The 27,156-nt window shown below is 44.5% G+C and overlaps 1 protein-coding gene and 1 long non-coding RNA gene across 6 annotated transcripts; one reads left to right on the plus strand and one right to left on the minus strand.

The window, feature by feature from the left end:
• Positions 1 to 2,054: 2,054 nt before the first annotated feature.
• On the minus strand, positions 2,055 to 11,395 carry LOC116565235. Of its 2 annotated transcripts, none has more exons than XR_004275340.1 (2): positions 11,367 to 11,395; positions 2,055 to 2,119 (listed from the first exon to the last, which is right to left on the minus strand). It is a non-coding gene; the product is annotated as an uncharacterized LOC116565235 (long non-coding RNA). The 2 variants fall into 2 exon arrangements; XR_004275341.1 differs by lacking the exon at positions 11,367 to 11,395 and adding an exon at positions 8,414 to 8,429.
• Positions 10,911 to 17,316, plus strand: CDKN2AIP (CDKN2A interacting protein). Of its 4 annotated transcripts, none has more exons than XM_032298726.1 (3): positions 13,226 to 13,880; positions 14,351 to 14,481; positions 15,212 to 17,316. In XM_032298726.1, the coding sequence occupies exons 1-3, from the start codon at positions 13,609 to 13,611 to the stop codon at positions 16,549 to 16,551; spliced, it is 1,743 nt and encodes a 580-aa protein (XP_032154617.1). In that variant the 5' UTR covers positions 13,226 to 13,608; the 3' UTR covers positions 16,552 to 17,316. The 4 variants fall into 4 exon arrangements, with proteins under 4 accessions (XP_032154619.1, XP_032154617.1, XP_032154620.1 ...); XM_032298729.1 differs by having other exon boundaries at positions 14,351 to 14,450; positions 15,212 to 15,282; XM_032298727.1 differs by having other exon boundaries at positions 13,242 to 13,880; positions 14,351 to 14,450.
• The last annotated feature ends 9,840 nt before the right edge of the window (positions 17,317 to 27,156 follow it).

Raw genomic sequence — 27,156 nt, forward strand, 5'->3', positions numbered from 1 at the left:
CTTTGCTCACTTGCCTGCAGCTCTGAGGGGCAGACCCCTGCTAGAAGAGAATTGAAGTGTTTAGAATTGAATAATTAGATTTGAATTACTTTCATTTTTTTTCTAATAGTTCTTTCTCCCATCCCCCAGTGGGCATATTACATCTCCTCTCTCTGAACCAGTAACTCAAGCATATGTGATCTCTGTCTTGCAAGACAACCAGAGGTGATGCGAAGTCCACAAAGCTAGGACCCAGAGCCACTGAGGCCAGGCCAGCGCCCAGTGAGCAGCAGGACAGCCCACACACATCAAGCTCTCTCGTGAGTCTAAGCTGATGCCTTCAGCCGCAGTGTCTGACTCTACCTACATGCTTACTAAAACATGCCACCAGAGGTCTTCCCCCACGATAAGGAGTAAATTCCCAGCCTTGCAGGTGATACAACCATGTTCTTTTCCCTGCCTTTCTACTAGTTCTAGTTTCGGGTGGCAGTAATAAAAGGAGTGTTCTCCTCCTCTTAAACTCTAGATGGGAAGAATAAATGAATGTGAATAGACAGCCCCCACCCTCTTCATTCTGTATCAAAGCCTTGGGGAAGCCATTTCACCACACCCAGACTCACTGAAGTCAACAGCAGAAGCTCCCGCATTCATTTCCATGGGACTTGGCATCGTGAAGATCATTGGATTGCATGGCACTCAGACACTCCTTTCAGGAAACAGAGAAAATGTGCCTTTGCTAGTAGGTGGGGGAAAGCTCGTCTGAGAGCTGTAGGTTTCACCCTGTGTTCTCAGCACTGTCTTGTCGAGAGGAGCTATTACCAAGTCCTAAATGAGCCTGGCAGTGCTGCCCTCAATGAGGTGTTTAAAACTGCCTTCCCTAGTGAGAACGAAAACAGTGCTTTTGTTCCCATTTTAGAAATGAACTGCATAGTATTACCACTATCAATGAGGTTTTTAACATCAAAACTGCCTTGCCTGGTGGGAAGAAAAACACTTACTTTGTTTCCTTCCTTAAAATTAATTGAGGCTTTAAAAACTTATCCCTATTCAACCAACAGTCACATAAGGGGGAGAAGAGGCGAAAATGGGATTTTAAAATGCTCTCTCTGGTGGCCCATCAAACACTGTCAGCTCATTCTTCCTGTTTAGACCACTTGCTGAACACGTTTCTTCGCCTTTGCTTCATCTTCCCCCACTGTATTTTATAACCTTGGCCTCATTGTGAAGCAGGCGAGCTGCAAACAAACCTCTGGAACACTTACAGGGAAGGAGGCGGTCATTTTATTCGGCCGGGAGCTGCAGCAGCATAGATGCCAAAACCACCAAGCTCCCCGACTAGAAAATCCTGTCCTCTTTTAAAGGCTCACAGTCTTAGAGGTTACATGTGGGAGGGTCGTGATCGATGAGGTAAGTGGAGCACGTGACTTAGGTGGGGGGTCTAATCGTGATTATGCGAGAACAGTACCTTCTGGGGAAAATTCCTCCACTTCATATCCGTGATCTAGAGAGAGGAGTGTGGTTAGCACTAGGGGGTTTAATCCTTTAGATCTGACTGGAGGTGCCAACTGGTCCCTCCTCTGGCTGACTTTTATTATTTTTATTTATTTATTTTTTTTTTTGAGACGGAGTTTCGCTCTTGTTACCCAGGCTGGAGTGCAATGGCACGATCTCGGCTCACTGCAACCTCCGCCTCCTGGGTTCAAGCAATTCTCCTGCCTCAGCCTCCCGAGTAGCTGGGACTACAGGCGTGCGCCACCATGCCCAGCTAATTTTTTTGTATTTTTAGTAGAGACGGGGTTTCACCATGTTGGCCAGGATGGTCTCGATCTCTTGACCTCGCGATCCACCCGCCTCGGCCTCCCAAAGTGCTGGGATTACAAGCGTGAGCCACCGCGCCCGGCCTTTCTGGCTGACTTTTAACTTCTCCTTTTGAGATGCAATGTAGAAGGCTAAAGGGGAAAGGGCCTTAGAAGCTCAGTGTAGTCCTTGGAAGGGAGCTAAACATGAGATCCTTGCTAGGATGCATGGAGGAATGAAGGAATGACTACATTGATCCACATAGTTCTTTTTTTTTTTTTTTTTAAGATGGAGTCTTGCTCTGCCACCCAGGCTGGGGTCCAGTGGTGCAAGCTTGGCTCCCCTATATCTGCGCCTCCCGGGTTTAAGCAATTGTCCTGCCTCAGCCTCCCGGGTAGCTGGGAATACAGGCGCACGCCACCACACCCACTAATTTTTGTATTTTTAGTAGAGATGATGTTTCACCATATTGGCCAGGCTGGTCGTGAACTCCTGACCTCAGGTGATCCGCCCGCCTCAGCCTCCCAAAGTGCTGGAATTACAGGCGTGAGCCACCGTGCCTGGCCTGATCCACATATTCTTTATTAGCTTGCAAATTGTCCACAAGGCTGCTCTACCTATTCTCTAAGGTTAAAGAAATTTATGAAAAATTAAAACCAGTCGGCAGTGTTAATATTTAAGGGGGCTTCGGCAGATATGGCTAACAGTGCCCCCTTCCCTCATTTCCTCAGGGGGTTCCAGAGGCGGCTCTAACCTTTAAAACTGCCTGCCTCTGCTTGAGACACGGGTGTTCTATGGCCACTGCCTTTTGCAAGATGCAGCAGAATACAGAAGGCAAAAGAAGCAGAGCCCTGACTTTTATGGGCATAGTAACAGTAGGTTTCAAAGAACAAACGAAGACCCAGGCTACCTCATATCCAGGTAGGAAATTACCCAATGGAAAGGAAAACTTGAAGGGTGAGAGGGGAGGCTAGGGAATTCCGCTGCTGACATTGTTCCCTGAAGAGAGGCCCCATGTCCTGCCTACCTGTACCTGCAAGGCTGAACTGCAACGGGAGGGGAGAAGAAAGGGAAACTGAGAGGTGAGGAAGGATGACGGCAACCTTAGAAGGTCTAGGGGATCCGTGAGTATGGTGACCATGCACATTCCCAGAAGCAGCCAGCGAAGCTGCAAGACTAGCCCGTTCCCTCTTCCTGGCATGGCAGGAGGAGTAGACTAGAAAGGATGTGGGCCACGTCTGGGCAAGTGGACTGAGAGGGCCTCACAGAGAACACGTACTCCCCAGCAAGGTACAGTAGGTTATGAGACATTTGCTGTGCCTGAGAGGCATGAGCACAGCAGAGAGAGTCGCCTGACCTCGAGAGGCCCGGCTGCAGGGATGCGGAGGGAGCAGCAGCGGCCCACGTGGGCTTAGTGGGCCGAAACCTGGTGGAAAGATGGCTATTTCAGGGGATGCCTGGGAGCGCCTCACCTTGGCCCTGCCCCTGCCCCTGTGTCTCAACACTGTGTCCGCTCCTTGGAATGGATTCTCAAATTCATAGAGAAGGAGGCAAGATCTTGAGGTGACAGAAATTAGGTTTCCACCATTTGGTAGAATGGGATCTTAAAATAGAAAACAAATTAAATTAGAGAAAAATATTGTAGCTACATTTGTTTACACACCTTGAAATTATGGACAGAGATTTGTACCTACCATACTCAGAATTTATTTGAAAAAAAAGTTCTCTGCAGAAACAAAAAAGAAACAATTATTAAATGTTGTCAGTATTATCAAATAAAACCTTAGGTGTTTCTTTTTTTTTTTTTTTTTTTTTGAGACGGAGTTTCGCTCTTGTTACCCAGGCTGGAGTGCAATGGCGCGATCTCGGCTCACCGCAACCTCCGCCTCCTGGGTTCAGGCAATTCTCCTGCCTCAGCCTCCTGAGTAGCTGGGATTACAGGCATGTGCCACCATGCCCAGCTGATTTTTTGTATTTTTAGTAGAGACGGGATTTCACCGTATTGACCAGGATGGTCTCGATCTCTTGACCTCGTGATCCACCCGCCTCGGCCTCCCAAAGTGCTGGGATTACAGGCGTGAGCCACCCCGCCCGGCCAAAACCTTAGGTGTTTCTAAAGTTCATTAATTAGATTTCAGCTGTGTGACTTTATATAGGTCTCTAATTTATTTGTTATGATTCATAGGTGCTTGTATCCACTTTTACAGATAAGAAAATGAAGACTTAGAAAATAGGAATAATTTACCCATAGCCTCAGTGGTGGTAAATATAGAACCAGAACTCCGACTTAGGAACGTCTGACTCCTAAATTGATATTTTTGACCGCTAAATTAGGCTCTACGCTGTTCTTTCCTTTGGCTTTCTAGATTCTCCCAGGAACATTCCTTTCTGTTTCCTCCGCTGCTCACATTTACAAGGCAATGACACATTCATGAACGGGAGCCCTGGGTACAAAGTAGCAGAGATTTTTTTTACCCTTCCTGCTCCTAATTTCCAAAGGGCCCAATAATGAAGTGGATGGTTGTGGTCATAATCTTAGTTTTTGGATTTAACAAGTCCTAGCTCAGTTCCTGTTTATCTTTCAGTCACCACACTGATGAGTTAACCAAAACTGCTGATTCATTAAACTTCGCCAAGCAGTAGGTGACGGGAGAGAGTTCTAGACCAGAAGTCAGTAGAACAACTATGTTCTTTGGTTTCTTATTCTTGCTCTGCCATTAACCAATTGTTTCACCTTGGGCAATAAGTTAACCATGCTGAACCTAGGTTTCTTTGTCTATAAGTGCAATCTGCAAAGTCCCCCTCCAGCTCAAACTTTCCATGATTCTGAAGAGTTAGGATCAAGTTTATTGTTTCATGGGAAGGTGAACTGCTGCTCTCCAAATACCAGCTGTTCTCTGGACTCCATCTCTCTCCTACATTCTGGGATAAGGGACAGGTGTAGAGCTTCACAAAAGGATGGGAAAATAAAATCTAATAATACCGGCCGGGCGCGGTGGCTCAAGCCTGTAATCCCAGCACTTTGGGAGGCCGAGGTGGGTGGATCACAAGGTCAAGAGATCGAGACCATCCTGGTCAACACGGTGAAACCCCGTCTCTACTAAAACTACAAAAAATTAGCTGGGCATGGTGGCGCGTGCCTGTAATCCCAGCTACTCAGGAGGCTGAGGCAGGAGAATTGCCTGAACCCAGGAGGCGGAGGTTGCGGTGACCCGAGATCGCGAAAATAAAAACCCTCGCTAACGAGAGGGAAACTCAATAAAGATAAAAAAAAACCTCAACAGTGTCTAATAATACCTCACCTTGCTGGTGTTAGGAGAAACATGAAGACTAAAAAGATGAAATTGTCTCCAGTAAGGCTCTAGGAAGCACTATATAAAAATGTAAAGATTGCTATAAAAAGGTTTTTCACTTTGGCTAAAATGTGGGAAATAAGGAAGCCATCCTGACAGCAGCACCTCTTACAATTGTCTTGTGTCTCGCTGGGCACCGTGGCTCATGCTGTAATCCCAGCACTTTGGGAGGCCAAGGTGGGCAGATCACGAGGTCAGGAGTTTGAGACCAGCCTGACCAACATGGTGAAACCCCGTCTCTACTAAAGATACAAAAATTAGCCGGGCGTGGTGGTGCATGCCTGTAATTCCAGCTACTCAGGAGGCTGAGGCAGGAGAATCGCTTGGACTTGGGAGGCAGAGGTTGCAGTGAGCCAAAACTGAGCTACTGCACTCCAGCCTGGGCCACAGGGTGCGACTCCATTTCAAAAAAAAAAAAAAAAGAATTGTCTTGTGCCATTAAACCTTACTACCATCCTTTCTTTAACTTCTTTTCTGGTATTTGGTCATCCTTCTGTTCATATTGCTGTAATCTTCATTTCCTTGAGTATAAATTCTTTTATTTATTGAGTTTGTTATTTTCCTTGCAAGACACTGACATTACTCAGATGTTTTATCATTTTCAGGGCAAATGAATGAGTCAGGCCTGAACAATCATTTCATACACCTGGCTAGAGTGTGTATGTAAGGGACAGATACGTTACTCAGCAGGACCAAAGAACTCCCAACAGAACCTTGGAAACTATCAGGAAGAGAAGCTCTCTCGCTATTGAGTTGCTGAGCTATGAAAAATGTATGCTGTGAGCTAGTAGAAACCATTTTGCTTGGCCGGGCGCGGTGGCTCAAGCCTGTAATCCCAGCACTTTGGGAGGCCGAGGCGGGTGGATCGCGAGGTCAAGAGATCGAGACCATCCTGGTCAACATGGTGAAACCCCGTCTCTACTAAAAAAAAAATACAAAAAATTAGCTGGGCATGGTGGTGCGTGCCTGTAATCCCAGCTACTCAGGAGGCTGAGGCAGGAGAATTGCCTGAACCCAGGAGGCGGAGGTTGTGGTGAGCCGAGATCGCACCATTGCACTCTAGCCTGGGTAACATGAGTGAAACTCCGTCTCAAAAAAAAAAAAAAAAAAAAAAAAAAGAAAAAAAGAAACCATTTTGCCACGATATAGGAAGACCTTGCCTGAGACTGCAGAGACAAGAGAAACAGGTTTCCTGATTATATTGATTGAGTACCTGGATCCCACGGTCTACCTCCAGACTCAATAACACAGCCAATAAATTCCCTGTGTGTTTTAGCAGACACCATGTTAAACCATAATCTTTTGTTACTAGCAACTGAAATTAATCAAATGAGATTTTGATTAATTAAACCTGTAGAAAAAGCCCATGGTTCTCAAACTTCTCATCAGTAGATGCCCAAGGGCCTTTCTGGGTTTTGTTGTTGTTTTTGTTTGTTCATTTAATTGTTTGAAACTGAGTCTTGCTCTGTTGCCCAGGCTGGAGTGCAGTGGTGCGAGCTCGGCTCACTGCAATATCCACCTCTCAGGTTCAAGTGATTCTTCTGCCTCAGCCTCCCGAGTAGCTGGGATTACAGGTGCGTACCACCATGCCTGGCTAATTTTTGTACTTTTTTAATAGAGACAGGGTTTTACCATGTTGGCCAGGTCGGACTCAAACTCCTGACCTCAGGTGGTCCACCCTCCCTGGCCTCCCAAAGTGCTGGGATTACAGGCATAAGCCACCACATAGAGGTCAATTGCTACACTACAGGAAAAGAAGGTAAAGTGGAATCACATCTGACTTCCATTTACATGCTGATTTTAGAATCTAACCCCCATGAAAGGTTTAACTTCACAATCTACTTAATCTTCACAGCAGCAAACAAATTTATTAACATTTATTAATGTTAAGGCTTAATGTAAAAACAATGGCATAAATCCCGCAGGAAAGTAGGAAAACTTTAGAATTATCCATCTGCTGTCAATTTATCACCAGAGACTAGATTTTATCCTAAAGGCATATTTTTGGAATATCCAAATATCTGTAATATGGTCTCTCCTTCAGAATTTTCTTACATGATGTGGAAATCAAGAGCTACCTGCCTTAAGTTGACAGATTAAAAACTGATGATTAAGTATAATATTTGAATTTATGGCAGGGAGCCAATGGGAAAACAATAAAAGATAACAAAATTATGAGAAAAAAGGGTAGTGTAAATGATATGAATTTCTCAGCCTCAACATTCAGGAGTGAAATAAGTACTGCTTAAAGTTGAAAAATTAAGAAGAAATGGACCAGGCACGGTGGTTCATGTCTGTAATCCCACCACTTTGGGAGGCTAAGGTGGGTGGATCACGAGGTCAGGTGATCAAGACCATCCTGGCTAATATGGTGAAACCCCATCTCTACTAAAAATACAAAAAATTAGCTCAGTGTGGCGGCACACACCTGTAGTCCCAGCTACTTGGGAGGCTGAGGCAGGAGAATGGCTTGAACCTGGGAGGCAGAGGTTGCAGTGAGCCGAGATGGCACCACTGCAGTCCAGTCTAGGTGACAGAGCAAGACTCTATCTCTAAATAAATAAATAATTAAAAATTAAGAAATTGATGTATAAGCATTTAATTCGTAGTTCTGACAATAATCACCCAAAGAAATAAAGATAGAAATGGCATGAATGCTGATGTCCACAGAGTGGGACTAGGGCAAGTGAGAGAGATTGTTTACTTTCATTTATGCTTCTTTTTTTCTATGTAGATGTTCATTTTTGTGTGCGCATTTATTTATTTTATTATTTTATTAAATTTATTTTTTGAGAGAGAGTCTCCCTCTGTTCCCCAGGCTGGAGTGCAGTGGCGCCATCATAGCTCACTGCAATCTTGACCTCGTGGGCTCAGGTGGCTCTCCCACCTTAGCCTCTCGAGTTGCTGGGACTACAAGTATGTACCAACACACCCAAATTAGTTTTGTATTTTTTGTAGAGACAGGGTTGCCATGTTGACTAGGCTGGTCTTGAACTTCTGGGCTCAAGCAATCTGCCCACCTAGGCCTCCCAAAGTGCTAGGATTACAGGCATGAGCCACCACGCCCAGCCTGTAATTTTAAATTGGCCAGAAAAACTATGTTCATCTAGGCAGATTCCTCTCCTGCCCTCTAAAATATCTACCTCAAGCATTCTCTGCACCATCAGACGGCCTCCACGTCAACTTCTCACCTCCAAACTTACAAACCTCTTCTTTTTTATTTTTTAGACAGAGTCTTGCTCCCATCACACAGGCTGGAGTGCAGTGGAGTCATCTTGGCTCACTGCAACCTCCACCTCCCGGGTTCAACTGATTCTCCTGCCTCAGCCTCCTTGGTAGTGAGATTGCAGGCATACATCACCAAGCCTAGCTAATTTTTGTATATTTAGTAGGGACGGGGTTTCGTCATGTTGGCCAGGCCGGTCTCGACCTCCTGACCTCAGGTGATCCACTAACGTTGGCCTCCCAAAGTGCTAGGATTACAGGCCACAAACCTCTTCTTTTATTTTATTTATTTATTTTTTTTGAGACAGAATTTCACTCTTGTTACCCAGGCCGGAGTGCAATGGCACAATCTCGGCTCACCACAACCTCCGCCTCCTGGGTTCAGGCAATTCTCCTGCCTCAGCCTCCTGAGTAGCTGGGATTACAGGCACGCGCCACCATGCCCAGCTGATTTTTTGTAGTTTTAGTAGAGACGGGGTTTCACCATGTTGACCAGGATGGTCTCGATCTCTTGACCTCGTGATCCACCTGCCTCGGCCTCCCACAGTGCTGGGATTACAGGCTTGAGCCACCGCGCCCGGCCTAAACCTCTTCTTTTAAAATAGAGGAAGTGTCTGCCCAGCTAAGGGTAATCTCTCCGCCTGGGTGTGGATCCCAGCCACACCTATGTCTTCAGAAATTGCTAATTACCTTCTTTCTCCTCAGGATCCTCAAACTCCTCTTCTCTGTGAGCTGCCCTCAAGCAGTGGGGCACGTGTTGAGGCTATTCCCATCTGAAATTGAAAAGCCACCTTGACCCCATGACCCTGTGCAGCTTCCTCTCTCTTCTCCCCTTTACAGCTAGATATCTCCATTTCCGACTCCTGAACTCACTCTGATATGGAGTCTGTCTTCATCACTGCAGTAAAACTGCTTTTGCTAAGCTCACATGTGGCTCCAATCCCTAATCAGACTGTTACTACCAATCTTCCTCCTATTTGATTTCTCGAAGCTTCTGACACAAGGGATCACACTTTTAAAACATTATCTTGCTTTAACTTTCAGGACATCACACCTTATCACTGTAATTTGGCAGATTTTGTCCTCACACATCATTTGTGTAAAGGATTTCCCCTCCCGATGAAGTGTGTCTCACATCAAGTCTAACCTTGGCCATGACTGGAGTATTTGCCCCTCACAAGCCTCTGCACCCCACATGCAGACCTTCCTGCCAAGGCTTTCTTGCTTCTGTAATCACATCCAGGAACAGGGGCAATCCCTTCATGTTGCTCCACCGGAAAGTCATCTGCAGAAAGGCCAGCTTGCCGCTAGAACTTTTATTGGATGTCTTCAGAGAGAGAGACATGCTACAGCACCAGTTTCAATGAATGGGCTTCTGCTTAGAGCAGGAAATTCCATCTTGTGAACTCAGTCACTTGTGGTTTGAAACTCAATTTGGGATGATAGTGGATCTCTCTCAGTTCATTAGAATTCTCTCCCTTTTCTGGTCTGAGCAGATTTCTAGTGAGGGCAGTGGTGGGGCGAGGCTTGGTTACCATTCTAGCATTGTCTTGTGCCTTCTTCCCTGTGGGTTCTGCTGAGAGTGTAACTGCCTGATCTCGCAGCACAAGCAATGCACACTGATCATTTCAGGAGAGGCTGAGGGTCCTCTCCTACAGATGTGGCCTGATGGGCATTGGTCTGATGACTTGCTGAAAACTCATTGCATCTTCCTTTGCTGACAGGCTGACCACCCCCAGCATCATTCACCTTTGACCTTGGTACTTGGTAGGCACTTCACCATTCAACTCTCTTTTGGGAACTTTTTGGATCTCCTCTAGGCCCTGTGAGATATATCTGCACGCGTCTGTGTGTGTGTGTGTATATATATACATGCTGTGTAAGGGTAGAGAGCCCAGCTAATTTTTGTATTTTTTGTAGAGACAGGGTTTCACCATGTTGACCAGGATGGCCTTGATCTCTTGACCTCGTGATCCACCCGCCTCGGCCTCTCAAAGTGCTGGGATTATAGGCGTGAGTGACCGCGCCGGGCCTATCCAGCAATTTATAACAGCCAACACTTCCCTCCTTGCATCTTATTTCCTGCTTCCATAGATTTTCCTAGTTATCATCTAAGTTCTCCTCTCATCCTTTCTCTCTGAACGTCTTCCCCAGCTTAGAGAGTAATTTGTCTCTGTAGGTGGGAAGGTTTTTTTTTTTTAAATATAGATGGGGTTTCACCATATTGGTTAGGCTGGTCTTAAACTCCTGACCTTGTGATCCGCCCACCTCAGCCTCCCAAAGTGCTGGGATTACAGGCGTGAGTGCCACCACGCCTGGCCCGGAAGGTCTTTAAAAAAAAAAAGAGGCCAAAAAAATGAGGCCAGGCACAGTGACTCATGCCTATAATCCCAGCACTTTAAGAAGCTGAGGGCAGGGTGTGGTGGCTCACGCCTGTAATCCCAACACTTTGGGAGGCCGAGGTGGGAGACTCATGAGGTCAGGATTTCAAGACCAGCCTGGCCAACATAGTGAAACCCCGTCTCTATTAAAAAAAAAAAAAAAAAAAAAAAAGCAGCTGCAGCAGCTGAGGCAGAAGGATTGCTTGAGATTAGGAGTTCAAAACCAGCCTGGGCAACATAGTGAAACCTTGTCTCTACAAAAAAAATAAAAAATTAGCCCATCATAGTGGCGCCTGCCTGCAGTCCCAGCTGCTTGTGGTTCAGTGTCTCTGAATCTTTACACAGAAAGTCAACTTTTTAAGAATCAAAAAAGAAAAATACCTGTACATTTTTCTGCCAAGCACCTGGCTTTTGCAAATGAGTATGCCACCTTTCAGACTTTATTGCTTTTATTATAATTAAAAAAATATTTTGAAATTCAGGCTCTATTTGTTCTCCCTTCAAGGCAATGAAGCCCATGAGTGGGAGGAAGACTATAAGGCAACAAGAAAAAAGCTGAGAACATTCATTATTTTTTGAGACAGAGTCTCTGTTACCCAGGCCAGAGTGCAATGGCATGGTCTGGGCTCACTGCAACCTCCGCCTCCCAGGTTCAAGCGATTCTCTCACCTCAGCCTCCTTAGTAGCTGGGACTACAGGCGCGTGCCACCACGCCGGCTAATATTTTTTATTTTTAGTAAAGATGGGGTTTCACTACGTTGGCCAGGCTGATCTTTAACTCCGGGCCTCGTGATCCGCTCCGGCTTCCCAAAATGCTGGGATTACAGGCGTGAGCCACGGTGCCCAGCTGTGGGAACATCCTTGATTTAAAACTCACATATATCGGGCGGGCACGGTGGCTCAAGCCTGTAATCCCAGCACTTTGGGAGGCCAAGGCCGGTGGATCACGAGGTCAAGAGATCCAGACCATCTTGGTCAACATGGTGAAACCCCGTCTCTACTAAAAATACAAAAATTAGCTGGGCATGGTGGCGCGTGCCTGTAATCCCAGCTACTCAGGAGGCTGAGGCAGCAGAACTGCCTGAGCCCAGGAGGCGGAGGTTGCGGTGAGCCGGGATCGCGCCATTGCACTCTAGCCTGGGTAACAAGAGTGAAACTCCGTCTCAAAAAAAAACAAAACAAAACAAACAAACAAAAAAACCTCACACATATCACGCAGGTATGTGAACACAGCTTCTTCACTTGCTATGGTATGAATTCGTGAAAGGAACTGAACAGCAAATGAATTCATGAAAGGAGAAACCATGATTTCTCCATCTTTTAAACAGCCAGATTTTTGCAATCCGTCCACCCCTCTACATTTGCAGCAATTATCTGTGAAAAGGAGGAAAGAATAGCAAACTATAAGGAAAAATCATAAGCTTCAAAATTTCTTTGTGCCCCCATTTTTATGCATTTTCGTTTGGTATGACAGGAAGAGACAATACTGGTTTCTTATAATAGCTGTATTTTATTGTTCCAGTATGTACATAAATTACCCGGTTAAACTCTGATCTTACCTAAAGTGACCGTTTTTTTGGCTTGATTATTCTGATTCAAGCATTTTTACATGAAAGTCTACATTTATTGAAAGAAAAATTTCATAATTTATATCACTGTATTAAAATTAATCTTAGAGCGCACGTATACCCGAAATAGAAAACCTAACAATAAGCAAGCCAGCCGTAAGAGTACATAACTGTGGGAAATGTATAGTGTTAAAAATATATACAGAAGGAAAAAATAGCTGTAAGAGGGACAGGGTTGGGGCCCTACAGATAAAATAGGCACATTTCCACTCCACCTCCGGACATCTGCCGGTCGGAGGTAAAGTTGTTGACGTTAGGAAATCCTAGAGACAGAACGTTGTCGGAGTGGAGTCGTTCTGCTACTGACCAAAACAGGAAGGCAATGCCTGCCTTAACTAGAGACCTAAGGAACTGCGAGAAAAGCGCAACCGCTGCGGGGCCGGGGACAGCCTCAAAGGCTGCAAGCCTCACGGTAACACGGAGCCGGGCCTCTTGTGACCTTACTGTCTACGGCTGCTGTGTAAGGGGACCGGCACCCCCGCCCTCCCGACTGCGCCGAGACCCGGCGGCCTCGGAACGCTCCGCTCGGGCACACTGAAAGCAGCGCGACACGCCGTGCCCGACACTCTACGAACATGGAGGCCGGCTTTTGTGTGTCTTGGCCCAGCTCACCCACAGGCAGTCTCAGGGCGGACACCAAAGGCCCCGCAGCTGCCGGCGGCTCAAGGTCCCCCGGGACGCCGCCCAGGAGGACTTTGCCCGCCGCGCCCGGCTGCCTCGCTTGCCCCGGCCCAGCCCCGCTGGCCTCTTCTCCCAGCGCCGCAGCTGGCCCGGCGTGGGGGTAGGGCGGCAGGAGAGCGCGGCGTCACAAAGCGAGGCCAGAACGCCTGGGGTTCCGCCGAGACTTGGGCGTCCGGGGCCAGCGGGACCTGCAGCCCGCCCTCGGCGGGCGGGAGGCGCCCCACGCCCCACGCCCGCCTACTCCGCCCACCCCCGATCCCCTCCGTGGCCAGACGGGGACGCAGCGTCGCGGCCGCCCCGACGCCGCAAAGCATCCTGGGAGCGCCGGCTCGCGCCGGAAGAACGCGAGGGCGCTCGGCGGCGGCGAGGTTATAAAAGGGAAGAAGCCGGCGGCGGGCGGAAGTGGGCGGTTCGGCTGCTCCGGGCGCTGTTGTTTGGTGTTTGGGCCTCCGGAGGGGCGTTCTCTAGAGGGCCGCCGGTGCAGGCCGCAGTGACAGGGCCGCTCGCTCCCGCGCGCCGCGCCTGTCTCCCGGTGCAGCTGTGCTCGCGGCCTGTAGGCCCAACATGGCGCAGGACGTGTCGGAGTACCTGAGCCAGAACCCGCGGGTGGCCGCCTGGGTGGAGGCGTTGCGCTGCGACGGCGAGACTGACAAACACTGGCGCCACCGCCGGGATTTTTTGCTCCGCAACGCCGGGGACCTGGCCCCCGCTGGCGGCGCTGCCTGCGCTAGCACGGATGAAGCTGCCGACGCCGAGAGCGGGACCCGGAACCGGCAGCTGCAGCAGCTCATCTCCTTTTCCATGGCCTGGGCGAACCACGTCTTCCTCGGGTGCCGGTGAGTGAGGCAGCGTCCCTAAACAGCACGCCCCATTTTGTCTGCCACCTGCAGACCGGGGCCCGTCGCGCCCTCGGCGGCACCGGCTTGGGCGGGGAAGGGGAAGTTGTGAAGCGCGGGAATCCGCAGGCCCGGCTGCCCTCTAAGGGTGAGAAGGGCGTCCCTGCGAGGAGCCGACGGGATTCCCGGACGTCTGTGTGCCCCGTGCCGTGGGGGGCTGCTGGTAGGGTTGCTGGTGTTGGCTGACCATGCTCTCGGGGACGGGCGCTAGGTTTAAGATTAGTGAGGAGGTACCCTGCCTCCCAGACCTTAGGGCGCTTGTTGATGGGGTTCCAGGAAACACTTCTTGGCGGTTGGTGCACTTTCTTGATTGCAGCCAGGAAATGCAGTTCCTGCGGCCTGTGTTTGCACAGCACAAGTAGTACCTTAGAGAAAACACTTTGTTAAAGTGACTTTTCCTTCTTTTTCAGATACCCTCAAAAAGTTATGGATAAAATACTTAGTATGGCTGAAGGCATCAAAGTGACAGATGCTCCAACCTATACAACAAGAGACGAACTGGTTGCCAAGGTGAAGAAAAGAGGGATATCGAGTAGCAATGGTTAGCAGATCATAGATGTGAACATACATAGGAGTTTAGAGCATAAGTTTGATGTAATTAGGAATGATTGTTACTAATTTTTTAACAAGCTAGAATTTTTCTAATATTATTAATAAAGTTGGAACGTTAAATCTAAACTATATATCTGTATCTTTAGGCTTTGAATTTGATAGTTTGCTTTGACTGCTTTAGATTTTGAAGTGTCTACTGTTGTCTGGTGCTGTTAATTTTTTAAAATTTGACATTCGTGATGTTATTCAACACTGTTTTAAGAAATTAATGATTCCGGCCGGGCGCGGTGGCTCAAGCCTGTAATCCCAGCACTTTGGGAGGCCGAGGCGGGTGGATCACGAGGTCAAGAGATCGAGACCATTCTGGTCAACATGGTGAAACCCTGTCTCTACTAAAAAATACAAAAAATTAGCTGGGCATGGTGGTGCGTGCCTGTAATCCCAGCTACTCAGGAGGCTGAGGCAGGAGAATTGCCTGAACCCAGGAGGCGGAGGTTGCGGTGAGCCGAGATCGCGCCATTGCACTCCAGCCTGGGTAACATGAGTGAAACTCCGTCTCAAAAAAAAAAAAAAAGAAATTAATGATTCCACACTTTTTAAAGAAACGATTAGTCCTGAAATATTTTCACCTCATGCCTTTATTTTAATGTGTATTTGTCTCATCACCTATTTTGTACGAGGTATTCTTAGTCACGTATCTATGTTTTTCTTCTTTTTAGAAGGGGTAGAAGAGCCATCCAAAAAACGAGTTCTAGAAGGAAAAAACAGTTCTGCAGTTGAGCAAGATCACGCAAAAACTCCTGCCAAGACAGAACGTGCATCAGCTCAGCAGGAAAACAGTTCAGCATGTACAGCGTCGGCCGCCAAATCAGAGAGTGGGAACTCAACTCGGAGCTCTGGCATCTCCAGTGAGAATAGCTCTACAAGTGATGGAGATCGGTCTGTTTCCAGCCAAAGCAGCAGCAGCGTTTCCTCTCAGGTAACATCGGCAGGATCTGGGAAAGCTTCTGAAGCAGAAGCTCCAGATAAACACGGTTCTGCATCATTTGTTTCCTTGCTGAAATCCAGTGTGAATAGTCACATGACCCAATCCACTGATTCTAGACAACAAAGTGGATCACCTAAAAAGAGTGCTTTGGAAAGCTCTTCAGCCCCAGCTTCTCAAAGCAGCTCAGAGATCGAGGTGCCCTTGTTGGGCTCCTCAGGAAGCTCAGAAGTAGAGTTGCCATTATTGTCTTCCAAACCTAGTTCAGAGACAGCTTCAAGTGGGTTAACTTCCAAACCTAGTTCAGAGGCAAGTGTTTCATCATCTGTTTCTAAAAACAGTTCCTCATCAGGCACATCCTTACTGACTCCCAAGAGCAGCTCTTCAACAAATACATCGCTGCTAACTTCCAAAAGCACTTCCCAGGTAGCTGCGTCACTATTAGCTTCCAAGAGCAGCTCCCAGACCAGTGGATCTCTGGTTTCCAAAAGCACTTCCTTAGCAAGTGTGTCCCAGTTGGCTTCTAAAAGTAGTTCTCAGACAAGCACCTCACAGTTGCCTTCTAAAAGTACTTCACAGTCAAGTGAGAGTTCTGTCAAATTCTCTTGCAAGTTAACCAATGAAGATGTGAAACAGAAGCAGCCTTTTTTCAATAGACTGTATAAAACGGTGGCGTGGAAGTTGGTAGCTGTTGGTGGCTTTAGTCCCAATGTGAATCATGGAGAGCTCCTAAATGCAGCTATTGAGGCTCTGAAAGCAACACTGGATGTATTTTTTGTCCCACTAAAAGAATTGGCAGATCTGCCTCAAAATAAGAGCTCTCAAGAAAGTATTGTTTGTGAATTGAGGTGCAAGTCTGTATATTTGGGCACTGGCTGTGGAAAAAGCAAAGAAAATGCAAAAGCAGTTGCATCAAGAGAAGCATTGAAGTTATTTCTCAAGAAAAAGGTGGTGGTAAAAATATGTAAAAGGAAATACAGAGGCAGTGAAATAGAAGATCTAGTACTCCTTGATGAAGAATCAAGGCCTGTAAACTTACCTCCAGCATTAAAACATCCTCAAGAATTACTGTAATGGGTCCAGAGTATCACTGCATACAGTATCTGGTGTTTGAAGAGAAAAACTGACTTTTGTATAGTATAAAACAGGCTTTCACAAATTTTGTATTGCTTTTTTCCAGTTTTGCAGAAAATTTACATTCTAGTTCTCACACAGTAGAAGTTGTGAATAATTTATGAGTGACAGTACACATTACAAGGTATGCATTAACAGCATATCAGTATGCTGTTTGATTTGCTGAGGAAAATACTGTCTTCTATTTTTAATGATACCTTAGGTACGATGTGTAGTTCAGTAGAGTCCTAAAATTTTTGTACTACTTTCAAATTTGGTGAAAACCTATTAAGTTGTCTACCATGTTTTCTTTTCTAGCTGAATAAACCACATCAAAGAAAAGGGACCACAGTATTTGAATGTTTGAAAGTCTGTAAAGCTTAAGGTTTTAAAAATGTTGACTGTAATGTTGAACATGTCTGTTAAAAAATAAAAGAAAAAATAGTTGATTCAGACTATTTTTATGAGAAGTTGTAAGCATTTTTTAGAGATAAAGCAGTATAAAGTACTTATTGTTATTTTATTCTGAAGTTGTTTAAAATTCACCATGACTTTGACCGCTGCAGATTCTTTAGGCGGGTTAATTTATGTTTTGAGGTGGAATACAATTTACACTTTTTCTTAAAGACATGAATGTGGGTTTCTATATTAAGCATATTTTGTGACTACTATTAACAGATTGATTTGTTTAGACATTAAATGCTTTAAGCTATTTTACCTTTTCAAGAAGTTGTGTTTTTTTTCTCCCCCAAGTCAGAACCAGTTCCTGCAAATAGGTTTCCCATGACTTGTCATGATAAATTGGACAACCAGGTAATTCTGTGGTATATACTTTTATTTATTTATTTTTTTACATCAACCCCCTGAACCAGAATAGATTCAAAGTGATTCCCTTTAATTTTCAAATCTAGAACTGGATGGTTTTTGTGTTTACAAATCTTGTAGGATACTGGAAAGAATAGAGAGCCATGTTCACCTCTTAATAATGAGCCTATTTAATTGAACTACATTCATTAGTAATGAAGTGGAATTTGGTTTTGTCTTAGGTGATAGATTCTGTCTGTGTTTGTCTGTTGTATATTCTGTTTGTTTTGCTTCTGGCCCCAAGATGTTATTTTTGCGGTTTCTGGCTTTCTAGATTCTATTTTTAGTTCCTGCACAATGAGCAATAATGGTGATAATATACAGAGAACAGAAGCGACCTTTTATGGGCCAATTGTGTTGGAATAGGAAAATTGAACTTAAGCGCAATTTAAGCATGTAGAAGTTATTCCTATTTTGTATTCTAGGAATAAAAACAAGATAATTTAGTTTTTTATGCTTGAATTAAATAACCAGAGATGTTTTTATTTTACCATATAATATTTAATTGGATACCAAAGCCAAAATCCCATATACTGTAAGTGGATTGCCTTTATAGATGGCTGGATATAGTAACAGGAATGCATTGTGAATGTACTTTTAGTTACCTCACTTTCCGCAGTCTTGGAATGTGTATTTTGTGGGATAATGATGATCAGAAAAGCAAAAAATTACAAAGAACAAATAAATTTGTGTAATATAATTAGGTGATTTGGTAACTTCCTAAATTGGCTTGTTTCAAGTTAATACAAAGGTTATTGAAAATATTTTATAGTGATCTTTAATGTGGAGGAAATTGTGTAAATTTGTAGTGATCCTATTTAAAAACCTAGAAAAATGCTCTTTGTTTATAACATTTAAAGAATCCTGATTTAAGAGAAGTGCATATTTTAGAATTTTATTATTGAAAGTGAATCTTGGCTCTGCCTCTTACCGGACATGTAACCTGGGAATTTCACCTTTTAACCTTACTTTATCTGTGAAATAGGACTAATAGCTGTCTCATAGAGCTATGGCAGTCAGATGAGATGATACATTTCTAGTGCCCAGCACGGTGCAAGCATCCCATAGTTTATTGATATATTCTCATTTCCTCACCACCTTATGAGGAGCTTTTCTCATTTGGCCTACTTTTCAGATGGAGAAACTAAAGCACACCGAGTAATTTGGTCAAAGATTAAAGCCCAAGTGTGTTGTATTGCTTATTATCTTTATCACTTCTCCATATGCTGAAATTTCTGAAAATCCCCCTTAGAACATGGTTTTCTGCCAGATTAAGTGATCATATCTTTCTGAAGCCTCCTTGAAATGGGTCACTTCGGAGTCTCTTTATTGTTGCTTCTAATACTTGCAGATGTTGAATATTCTCAACTAGTGAACCATCCCATATGGATGCAGTGGAAGTTTGTAAAAGGACCACACACACCAAATCCACACAAACCGTCCCCTCCCAAACCAAAAAACCAAACATACCTGCCCAAAATAGCATATAATCAAGTTTAGTGAATCAAGTTGGTTACTGAGATGCAAAAGAATGTTTTTTTTTTTTAGGTCAGTGAGGTGAGATCATTTTCTTTGACATCAAGATTTTTCTTGATGCTGAAATCAGAATTTGTTTTTTATTTTTTTTTTTTTGAGATGGAGTTTCGCTCTTGTTACCCAGGCTGGAGTGCAATGGCGCGATCTCGGCTCACTGCAACCTCCGCCTCCTGGGCTCAGGCAATTCTCTTGCCTCAACCTCCTGAGTAGCTGGGATTACAGGCACATGCCACCATGCCCAGCTAATTTTTTGTATTTTTTTAGTAGAGACGGGGTTTCACCATGTTGACCAGGATGGTCTCGATCTCTTGACCTCGTGATCCACCCGCCTCGGCCTCCCAAAGTGCTGGGATTACAGGCTTGAGTCACCGCGCCCGGCCAGATTTTTTTTTTTGATGGTAAAATTAGTTGACTTTGAAAAATGGCATTGTCATGAGTTTTTGACCTAAATTCTTGGAACCTGTCACTGCTGTCATTGGCTAGGATAATTGTCATAGGGATATGTGTAACTTTAAGGCCTTTGATATGTATTATCAAGAGCCTGTTCTAATTTGAATTATGTGTAACAGGGCCATTGTTTTCCCTGCCAAATGCAGCTTTTCTTGGTACACACTTCTCCTTGCTGTTTAGATTTTTGAGTAATAGCAGAAAGTAACGAAAGCAAGCAGCAGTTGGGAACCAGGTCAGTCCTATAGGTATTGTGTTACTACTTTGTGGGCTTTGTCCTCAAAAATTGCGCTAGAGTCCTATATTGACCTACTTTCTAGACATGGGCAAATCTAGGCATTGTTTATCCATTCTTGCATTATTTGCAATATTTTTAATATTGTCGAATAGATTATTTCACTTTCTACTAGAACAAAATGTTCAAGCTGAATGAAGTCAAGCCATTTATTGTCCAAACTACTCTTCCCCAAGAAAATTACCGATCACATTTCCTTGGCGTCCCTAAATACAGCTTAGTGTTGCTATCCAGTTAGAACCGTTTCTTATTACCAATTTTAATATCTCTTGATTTTTCTCCTTTAAAAAAAGGAAGGTCATTATCTGAAAATTATTAGTTTTTAAAGTTCTTTTTCTGTTTCTTGGCTCTTCAGCCAGAAAAATAGTAGACAGGGCCTCAAACTAAATGGACTTTAACTTTGAAGGGAAAAAAGAAAAGTACATAGTATTAGGCCAGCCATCGTAGCTTATGCCTATAATCCCAGTACTTTGGGAGAAAGAGGTGGGCGGGTCACCTGAGGTCAGGAGTTGGAGACCAGCCTGGCCAAAATGGTGAAACCTCATCTCTAATAAAACCACAAAAATTAGCTGGGTGTGGTGGTGCATGTCTGTAATCTCAGCTACTTGGGAGGCTGAAACAGGAGAATCGCTAAACCTGGGAGGTGGAGGTGGCAGTCAGCCGAGATCATGTCACTGCACTCCAGCCTGGGCAACAGAGTGAGACTCCGTGTCAAAAGAAAGTAATACTAAAAACAAAGGGCTGGATACAGGACATTCTTTTTAGTAAGAACTAGAGATTTTATATGCTAATACTTAACAAGAAGCAATCAGAAATACATCCTGACTAAAACTTTATTGAATAGAATCAGAATCCTTGGAAGTCTTAGGAAGCAACCAAACTAAACAATATAAACAGTAAATATGCTAAAGACTATCATTATATTGAAGTGGGACTATTATGTGCAATGTATATAACTTGAAAAGGAATCTGAAGACAAATGTACAAGAAGGTGGTTTAGAAGGTTAAGAATTACCTAGTGATTGCCTTATACTGTTTTCAGTGTACCAGGGCTTAGACACTTAAAAATGATAAAACCGAAGTTCTGAATATGTGATCAGTGGTTTTAAAACTTTATTTTAGTCATATTTCTTCAAAGAAAAATGGGGGTATTGTATACATAAAACAGAGGAACTACTTTGGTCAAAAGAGGATGGCCACACCCCACAACTCAATTTATAAGTTTGGTCGCCCAGGCTGGAGTGCGGTGACTCGTTGCAACCTCCGCCTCCTGGGTTCAAGCAATTCTCCTGCCTCAGCCTCCCAAGTAGCTGGGGTTAGACGTGCGCACTACCACACCTGGCTAATTTTTGTATTTTTAGTAGAGATGGGGTTTCACCGTGTTAGCCAGGCTGGTCTCAAACTCCTGACCTCAGGTGATCCTCCTACCTCAGCCTCCCAAAGTGTTGGGATCACAGGTGTGAGCCACTGCCCCCAGCTTCTGTTCTCAAGTTTCTGAGCTACCTCCTTGGACTATGAGCAGATGGGATGCAGCAACAAAGAGGCTTAGTGTAAGCAGCCAGCCTCCTCCAGCAGATTCTAGAGTGGATGTGGGTCGAAGCGGCCAGTTTACTACAAAATGGAACTAATTAGTGTTCAAAGTAGTATGCCATATTAAAATTTAGCCGAGTGGGGACTCAGGTCAGGTTTAATTGATTATTACATACATTAACATTTACGTAATACTGAGAATAACTGCCTTTTATTTCTTTTTATTGTGAAATACAATTGCAGGAAAAAAACCACTATGAAGTCCACACATGTAAAGTCCAACAGTTGATACCCACATAATAATTATGTAGACCAAAAAATAAAACCGTATCAGCACTGCAGGGACTCACATCCAGTGTTCTTACAGAAGACTTAAGCCGTGGTGTGGTTCTAATTTGGGGCATTGAATGTGAATGCCTGTGAGACATGCTGTCCCGTGATACTTGTTTCCTATTTCCAGAAAATAGTAAGTGGAATTCACACTTAGAGCAAAATCTGAGAAATTTTATGTTCAACTCTTTAGGAAGCTTCTAAAAAAGTAAACTTTAAAGAAAAATATTATCTGAATCATTAGAAAATTTTTCTAGACATTCTATTTGTAGAGTTCAGGGACAATTTACAGAGGCAATGATAAAACCAATGCTTCCAGATGCATGATGTGTCTTATGATTGCTGTCTGTTAGTCTTCACCATTTGCATATTATTAAATATTTTTCTATAATAGCTAAGGAAAAAATGATTCTCATGAAATAAAATCTAACAGAGTTCCCGGGAAGCATTTCTAGTGTATCTTACCTATGTGTACTGATAGTAGGTCATATATACTTAATGCAGGAGTTTATCATGCATGCTCAGCCTGCTATTTGGAAACCAGTATGGGGAAGAAATATGTGCACATTTCTGTCTTTGTTTTTTGTTTCAAAATAACATTAAATGTGATTAACAAGCAAAATAAGATAGGGGTACAATAAGGATACTATTTTGAAAATATTCATTCCACTCCCCCGTAATTTGCATTCTCTAGCAGTCATTCTGACACAGTGGTTCTCATAGGGAAGGATGTCGAGGAGGTTAAGGAGGCAGACATTTGAGCCCTGTGGATCCTGACCTCCATGACAGGGGTCCCCAACCATTTTGGCACCAGGGACTGGTTTCAGGGAAGACAATTTTTCCATGGACGGTGGGTGGGGGATAGTTTTGGAATGATTCAAGCACATTACACTGCACATTACACTTATTATGCACTTTTTTTTTTTTTTTTTTTTTGAGACAGAGTCTCGTTCTGTTGTCCAGGCTGGAGTGTAGTGGTGTCATCTCAGCTCACTGGAAACTCCGTCTCCCAGATTCAAGCAGTTCCCCTGCCTCAGCCTCCTGAGTAGCTGGAATTACAGGCACGAGCCACCATACCTGGCTAATTTTTGTATATTAGAGATGGGGTTTTACCATGTTGGGGTCAGGCTTGTCTTGATTGAACTCCTGAATTCACATTACCCACCTGCCTCAGCCTCCCAAGTGTTGGGATTACAGGGGTGAGCCACCACACCCAGCCTGTACATTTTATTTCTATTATTATTGTTATATCGGGGTTCAGGGTGCCTTCAGCTCCCCTGAGAGGACGTTTCTCCACATTCTTGGTATCCTGCCTTCTCAAGAATGAGAGAGGGGACCACGGTGCAGTGCACAGTACATGCCGGACTCAAAAGTGTTTGTAGAATGGTTTATTTAGAGAGAAACCAGAGAAGGAGAGAGAAACAGCCAACTCTCAAACTAAGTGAGAGAATCCAGAAAGATGGAATCCAGGAGAGGAAAGCAGCTTCCACACTGAGTGGAAGGGAATAGAGATGGAGTTTAGGAGGGGAAGACAGACTTCCACGAGAGAGTGTGGAAGGGGACTCCAGAGGGGAAATCCAGGAGAGAGAAAAACAGCTTCCATGGAGTGTTCGTGGAAGGGGACCCAAACATGGAGTCCTAAGGGGTGTAGAGGAAGGGGACTTTTAAACTGGAGGAACCCCCACCTTCTCTAAGACCCCAGGCAATGAAAGGAGTTCCTTAGAACTTCCGCTGGATGACTGACTCTTAGTTTCTTCCAGCACCCGCGAAATTTAAACATAAACCGTTAAATCTCCCAGGTGGAGAGAGATGGGAGGGGGGCATGGCGCTGGGAAGTTCTTGCCCTTAAAACAATGTCCCCTTGTGGACCCGGAAAGAACACATTCCCTCATTATGACTTTGTAATACATAATGAAATAATTATACAATTCACCGTAACACAGAATCAGTGGGAGCCTTAAACTTGTTTTCCTGCAACTAAATGGTCCCATCTGAGGGTGATGGGAGACAGTGACAGATCATCAGGCATTAGATTCTCATAAGAAGTGTGCAATCTAGATGCCTTGCATGTGCAGTTCAGAATAGGGTTTGTGCTCCTGTTGGAATCTAATGCCACCGCTGATATGGCAGGAGGCAGAGCTCAGGCAGTAATGTGAACAATGAGGAGCAGCAGTAAATACAGATGAAGCTTTACTCACTCACCTGCCTGGGTGGCCCCATTCCTAACAGGCCACATCCTGGTACCAGAGGCTTGGGGGTTGGGCTCTGCCCTGCCCCGCTCTGTGGTATAGCATGAATTTTACCTGTGTCAATATTGCAGAGATGGGAATAATGACAATTTTCATCCAATGAGCCTGCTGCTTTTATTCCCTGGCTATAATTAAAGAATGCATCACTTCTTAGGAGGGTCCAAGAGAGCAAAGCAAAAAGGGCTTGGGTAAGAAATAGTGAAAGCATCAGGACCGTACATACAAAGCCACAGAGCTGTACACACCAGGGGGAGCCATTCACAAGGAATGTAATAGACGCCATTTTACCACGAGTGGTGCCCCTTTGTGGAATCCCTGTAATTGCTGTTTTTAAAACCTTACTTTAAAAAGAAATTTGATTCTGTAGTATGGAAAGAGCTGCTAAAGAAAGGAATTTGAAAAAAAAAATAGTATTAATGGTCTATGCAGCATTGATAGTACATAAGTTCTAAGAAACTCTTCTTGGAAGTAGCATATGCTAGTTATGTGCTGATGCTATTTATACTTGGTCATGAATTACTTTGCCCAACACATTCTTCTACAGGAGGGATTATTTCAAGATAGTCCTAAAATCAAAGGATGTGGGATAATGGGAGGCTGCTCGGGTTATGTTATGTTTCTTTTGTTTTGTTTTCTATACCCAAACCTTGGGGGAAATTCAGGAACTAGGCAGATGAAGAGTTGTGTTGGCTCAGATATGGAATAAAACTTGGGTGTCTGCTTTGTGTTCTCTTACAAATAGATAATGTACCTTAATTTATCACATCACTTGTTTCTGAACATTTGGTGTAAATCCACCATCTCTTGCTCAGTTTCATTTTCAACTATTGCTCTTAGCTTTCCCAATATAACATGGCCTGAGCCAAGAACATACTTGAAATCAAAGCTATGGGGCCAGAACAAAGGTTCGTTAACTTATCTGTCCCTGAGAGTTGGACAACATACCTTTGAACCAGCTAAAGTGCCCATCTGCTGGGCACCTTGACTGCCATCCCCACTGAGACTGTATGACCTGGGTGTCGGTGACTGGGCAGTAGCGGTGGTGGGGAGAGTTCCTGAAAGTTCTTATTGCCTCAGGGATGACTTTCCAGAGGGATTTGTTAACCATAAAAAGAAAAATGTGCTGGGTAGACCAAAATAGATGTCCCGTAGAATGACTCAAGGTGAACAAACAGCCGCTGAACAATGCCAACAATTGTCTTACAGTTGACTTGGTCTCGCTTAGTTCCCTGCTCTAATTTTTTCGTTATCACTCCCTTCCTTGGAAAGCTGTTTCTACTAAGATAATCTAATGTTTTCTTTCTTCCAACAGTTAGATAGATGGTCATCACAAATACAGTACGTGCCTCTAAATCTGATGTAATCCATAAAAAGAATAGATCGTTCAATCTCCCTTATTCTATCATTAGCAAAAAATTACTTGTGCGATCACTCACAGCCAATGGGTGTCACACTGATGAAAATGAAAACTGCTGCCTCCTCAAGAGATGAAAGAGCCAGACTCACAACATTATGCCCTTTTAGACAAAGTCTATCTCAGGAGAGTCTGGTAGCGGCATAACTCTTCGGTTTTCTTCCACCCTCTACGAGACATGGTTAGTATTCTAGCAACACTGTTTTCAGGAGCTGGCTGGAATACTTAGCAGGCAGAAACTGACCAGTCTTGAGTGTTAATGATGCTCATGGCGTGCTAGCACGTCCTAAGTGTGCACAGGGTGCCTGTCCTAACATCAGGCATATTCACCCATGTCCTCCAAAACACTTCACTTATCAGAAAATCCCAGAAACCTAGGAGCCTGCAGAGCCCTGAGGTATATACAGCAGGCAGTCCTGTATTCTTCTACCCTATGGGTCACATCATAAGCCAACAACATCAGTCTGAAAATTGGGGCCAAACATTACTTCATGAATTCAAAACAACACAGCAGCAACTTAAAACAGCAATCAGTCCTACGAAGCAAGAGCTTAAAGCAGAAGTGCAGTAGCTCGGGAGGAAAGAACGCGCAACAGGAATACATAAAACATAGGCTGGAGGAACTCAGGAACTGAGAGGAAGAAGTCAAGTCAGCATAGAATTGAAAACGAGATGGTAAGAAGCACCAGCAGGGAAGATGCTGCCAACGACACAGAAGCAGGGAGTAGAAAGCATAAAAGTGGATCAAAGGAAACGTCAGTATGGGATTTTAAAGTTACAGCGAAATGATCGAGAAAATAGAGGAGATGAACAGCATAACTGGAGTCTCAAGAAAGTTGAAATGTTGAACAGGACAAGTATTTAATAATACTTCCTTTTTTTTTTTTTTTTTTTTTGAGAAGGAGTGTTGCTTTCTTTGCCCAGGCTGGAGTGCAATGGTATGCTCTTGGCTCACTGCAACCTCCACCTCCTGGGTTTGAGCAATTCTCCTGCCTCAGCCTCCTGAGTAGCTGGGATTATAGGCATGCGCCACCATGCCCAGCTAATTTTGTATTTTTTAGTAGAGATAGGGTTTCTCCATGTTGATCAGGCTGGTCTTGAACTCACAGCCTCAGGTGATCCGCCCACCTCAGCCTCCCAAAGTGCTGGGATTACAAACATGAGCCACTGTGCCTGGCCAAAAAAATTGTATAAAATAGTCGGGCGCGGTGGCTCAAGCCTGTAATCCCAGCACTTTGGGAGGCCGAGGCGGGTGGATCACGAGGTCAAGAGATCGAGACCATCCTGGTCAACATGGTGAAACCCCGTCTCTACTAAAAATTCAAAACATTAGCTGGGCATGGTGGCGTGTGCCTGTAATCCCAGCTACTCAGGAGGTTGAGGCAGGAGAATTGCCTGAACCCAGGAGACGGAGGTTGCGGTGAGCCAAGATCGCGCCATTGTACTCCAGCCTGGGTAACAAGAGTGAAACTCCGTCTCAAAAAAAAAAAAAAAATTGTATAAAATAAAAAAGTAGGATCAACATACTGAAAGAGCACGCCACATTCCAGGGAAAACTGGCCTAAAATACTAAATATTCACATATACATATATATTGAGATGGGGTCTTGCTATATTGCCCACAATGGTCTTGAAATCCCAAGCTCAAGAGATCTTCATGCATCAGCCTCCTGAGAAGCTGGGACTACAGAAGCATGCCGTCACACCAGCTCTAAATATTTACATATATCTTAATGAAGTGATTGGACTTCACAGATTTTAGAAGTGATCCTTTGGGTGTCCAGGCAAAAAGATCAAGCCATGTATAAGAAAAAACTCTGGGTAACCTCAAACTTCTTCATAGCAACACAAAGCACCAGAAGACACTAAGAAAAAAATGTGAAGAATTATTTTATATCCAA

Source organism: Sapajus apella, unplaced genomic scaffold (genome assembly GCF_009761245.1).
Source record: "Sapajus apella isolate SASKATOON/1434 unplaced genomic scaffold, GSC_monkey_1.0 scaffold39, whole genome shotgun sequence".
In the NCBI taxonomy this organism is placed as follows: Eukaryota; Metazoa; Chordata; class Mammalia; order Primates; family Cebidae; genus Sapajus; species Sapajus apella.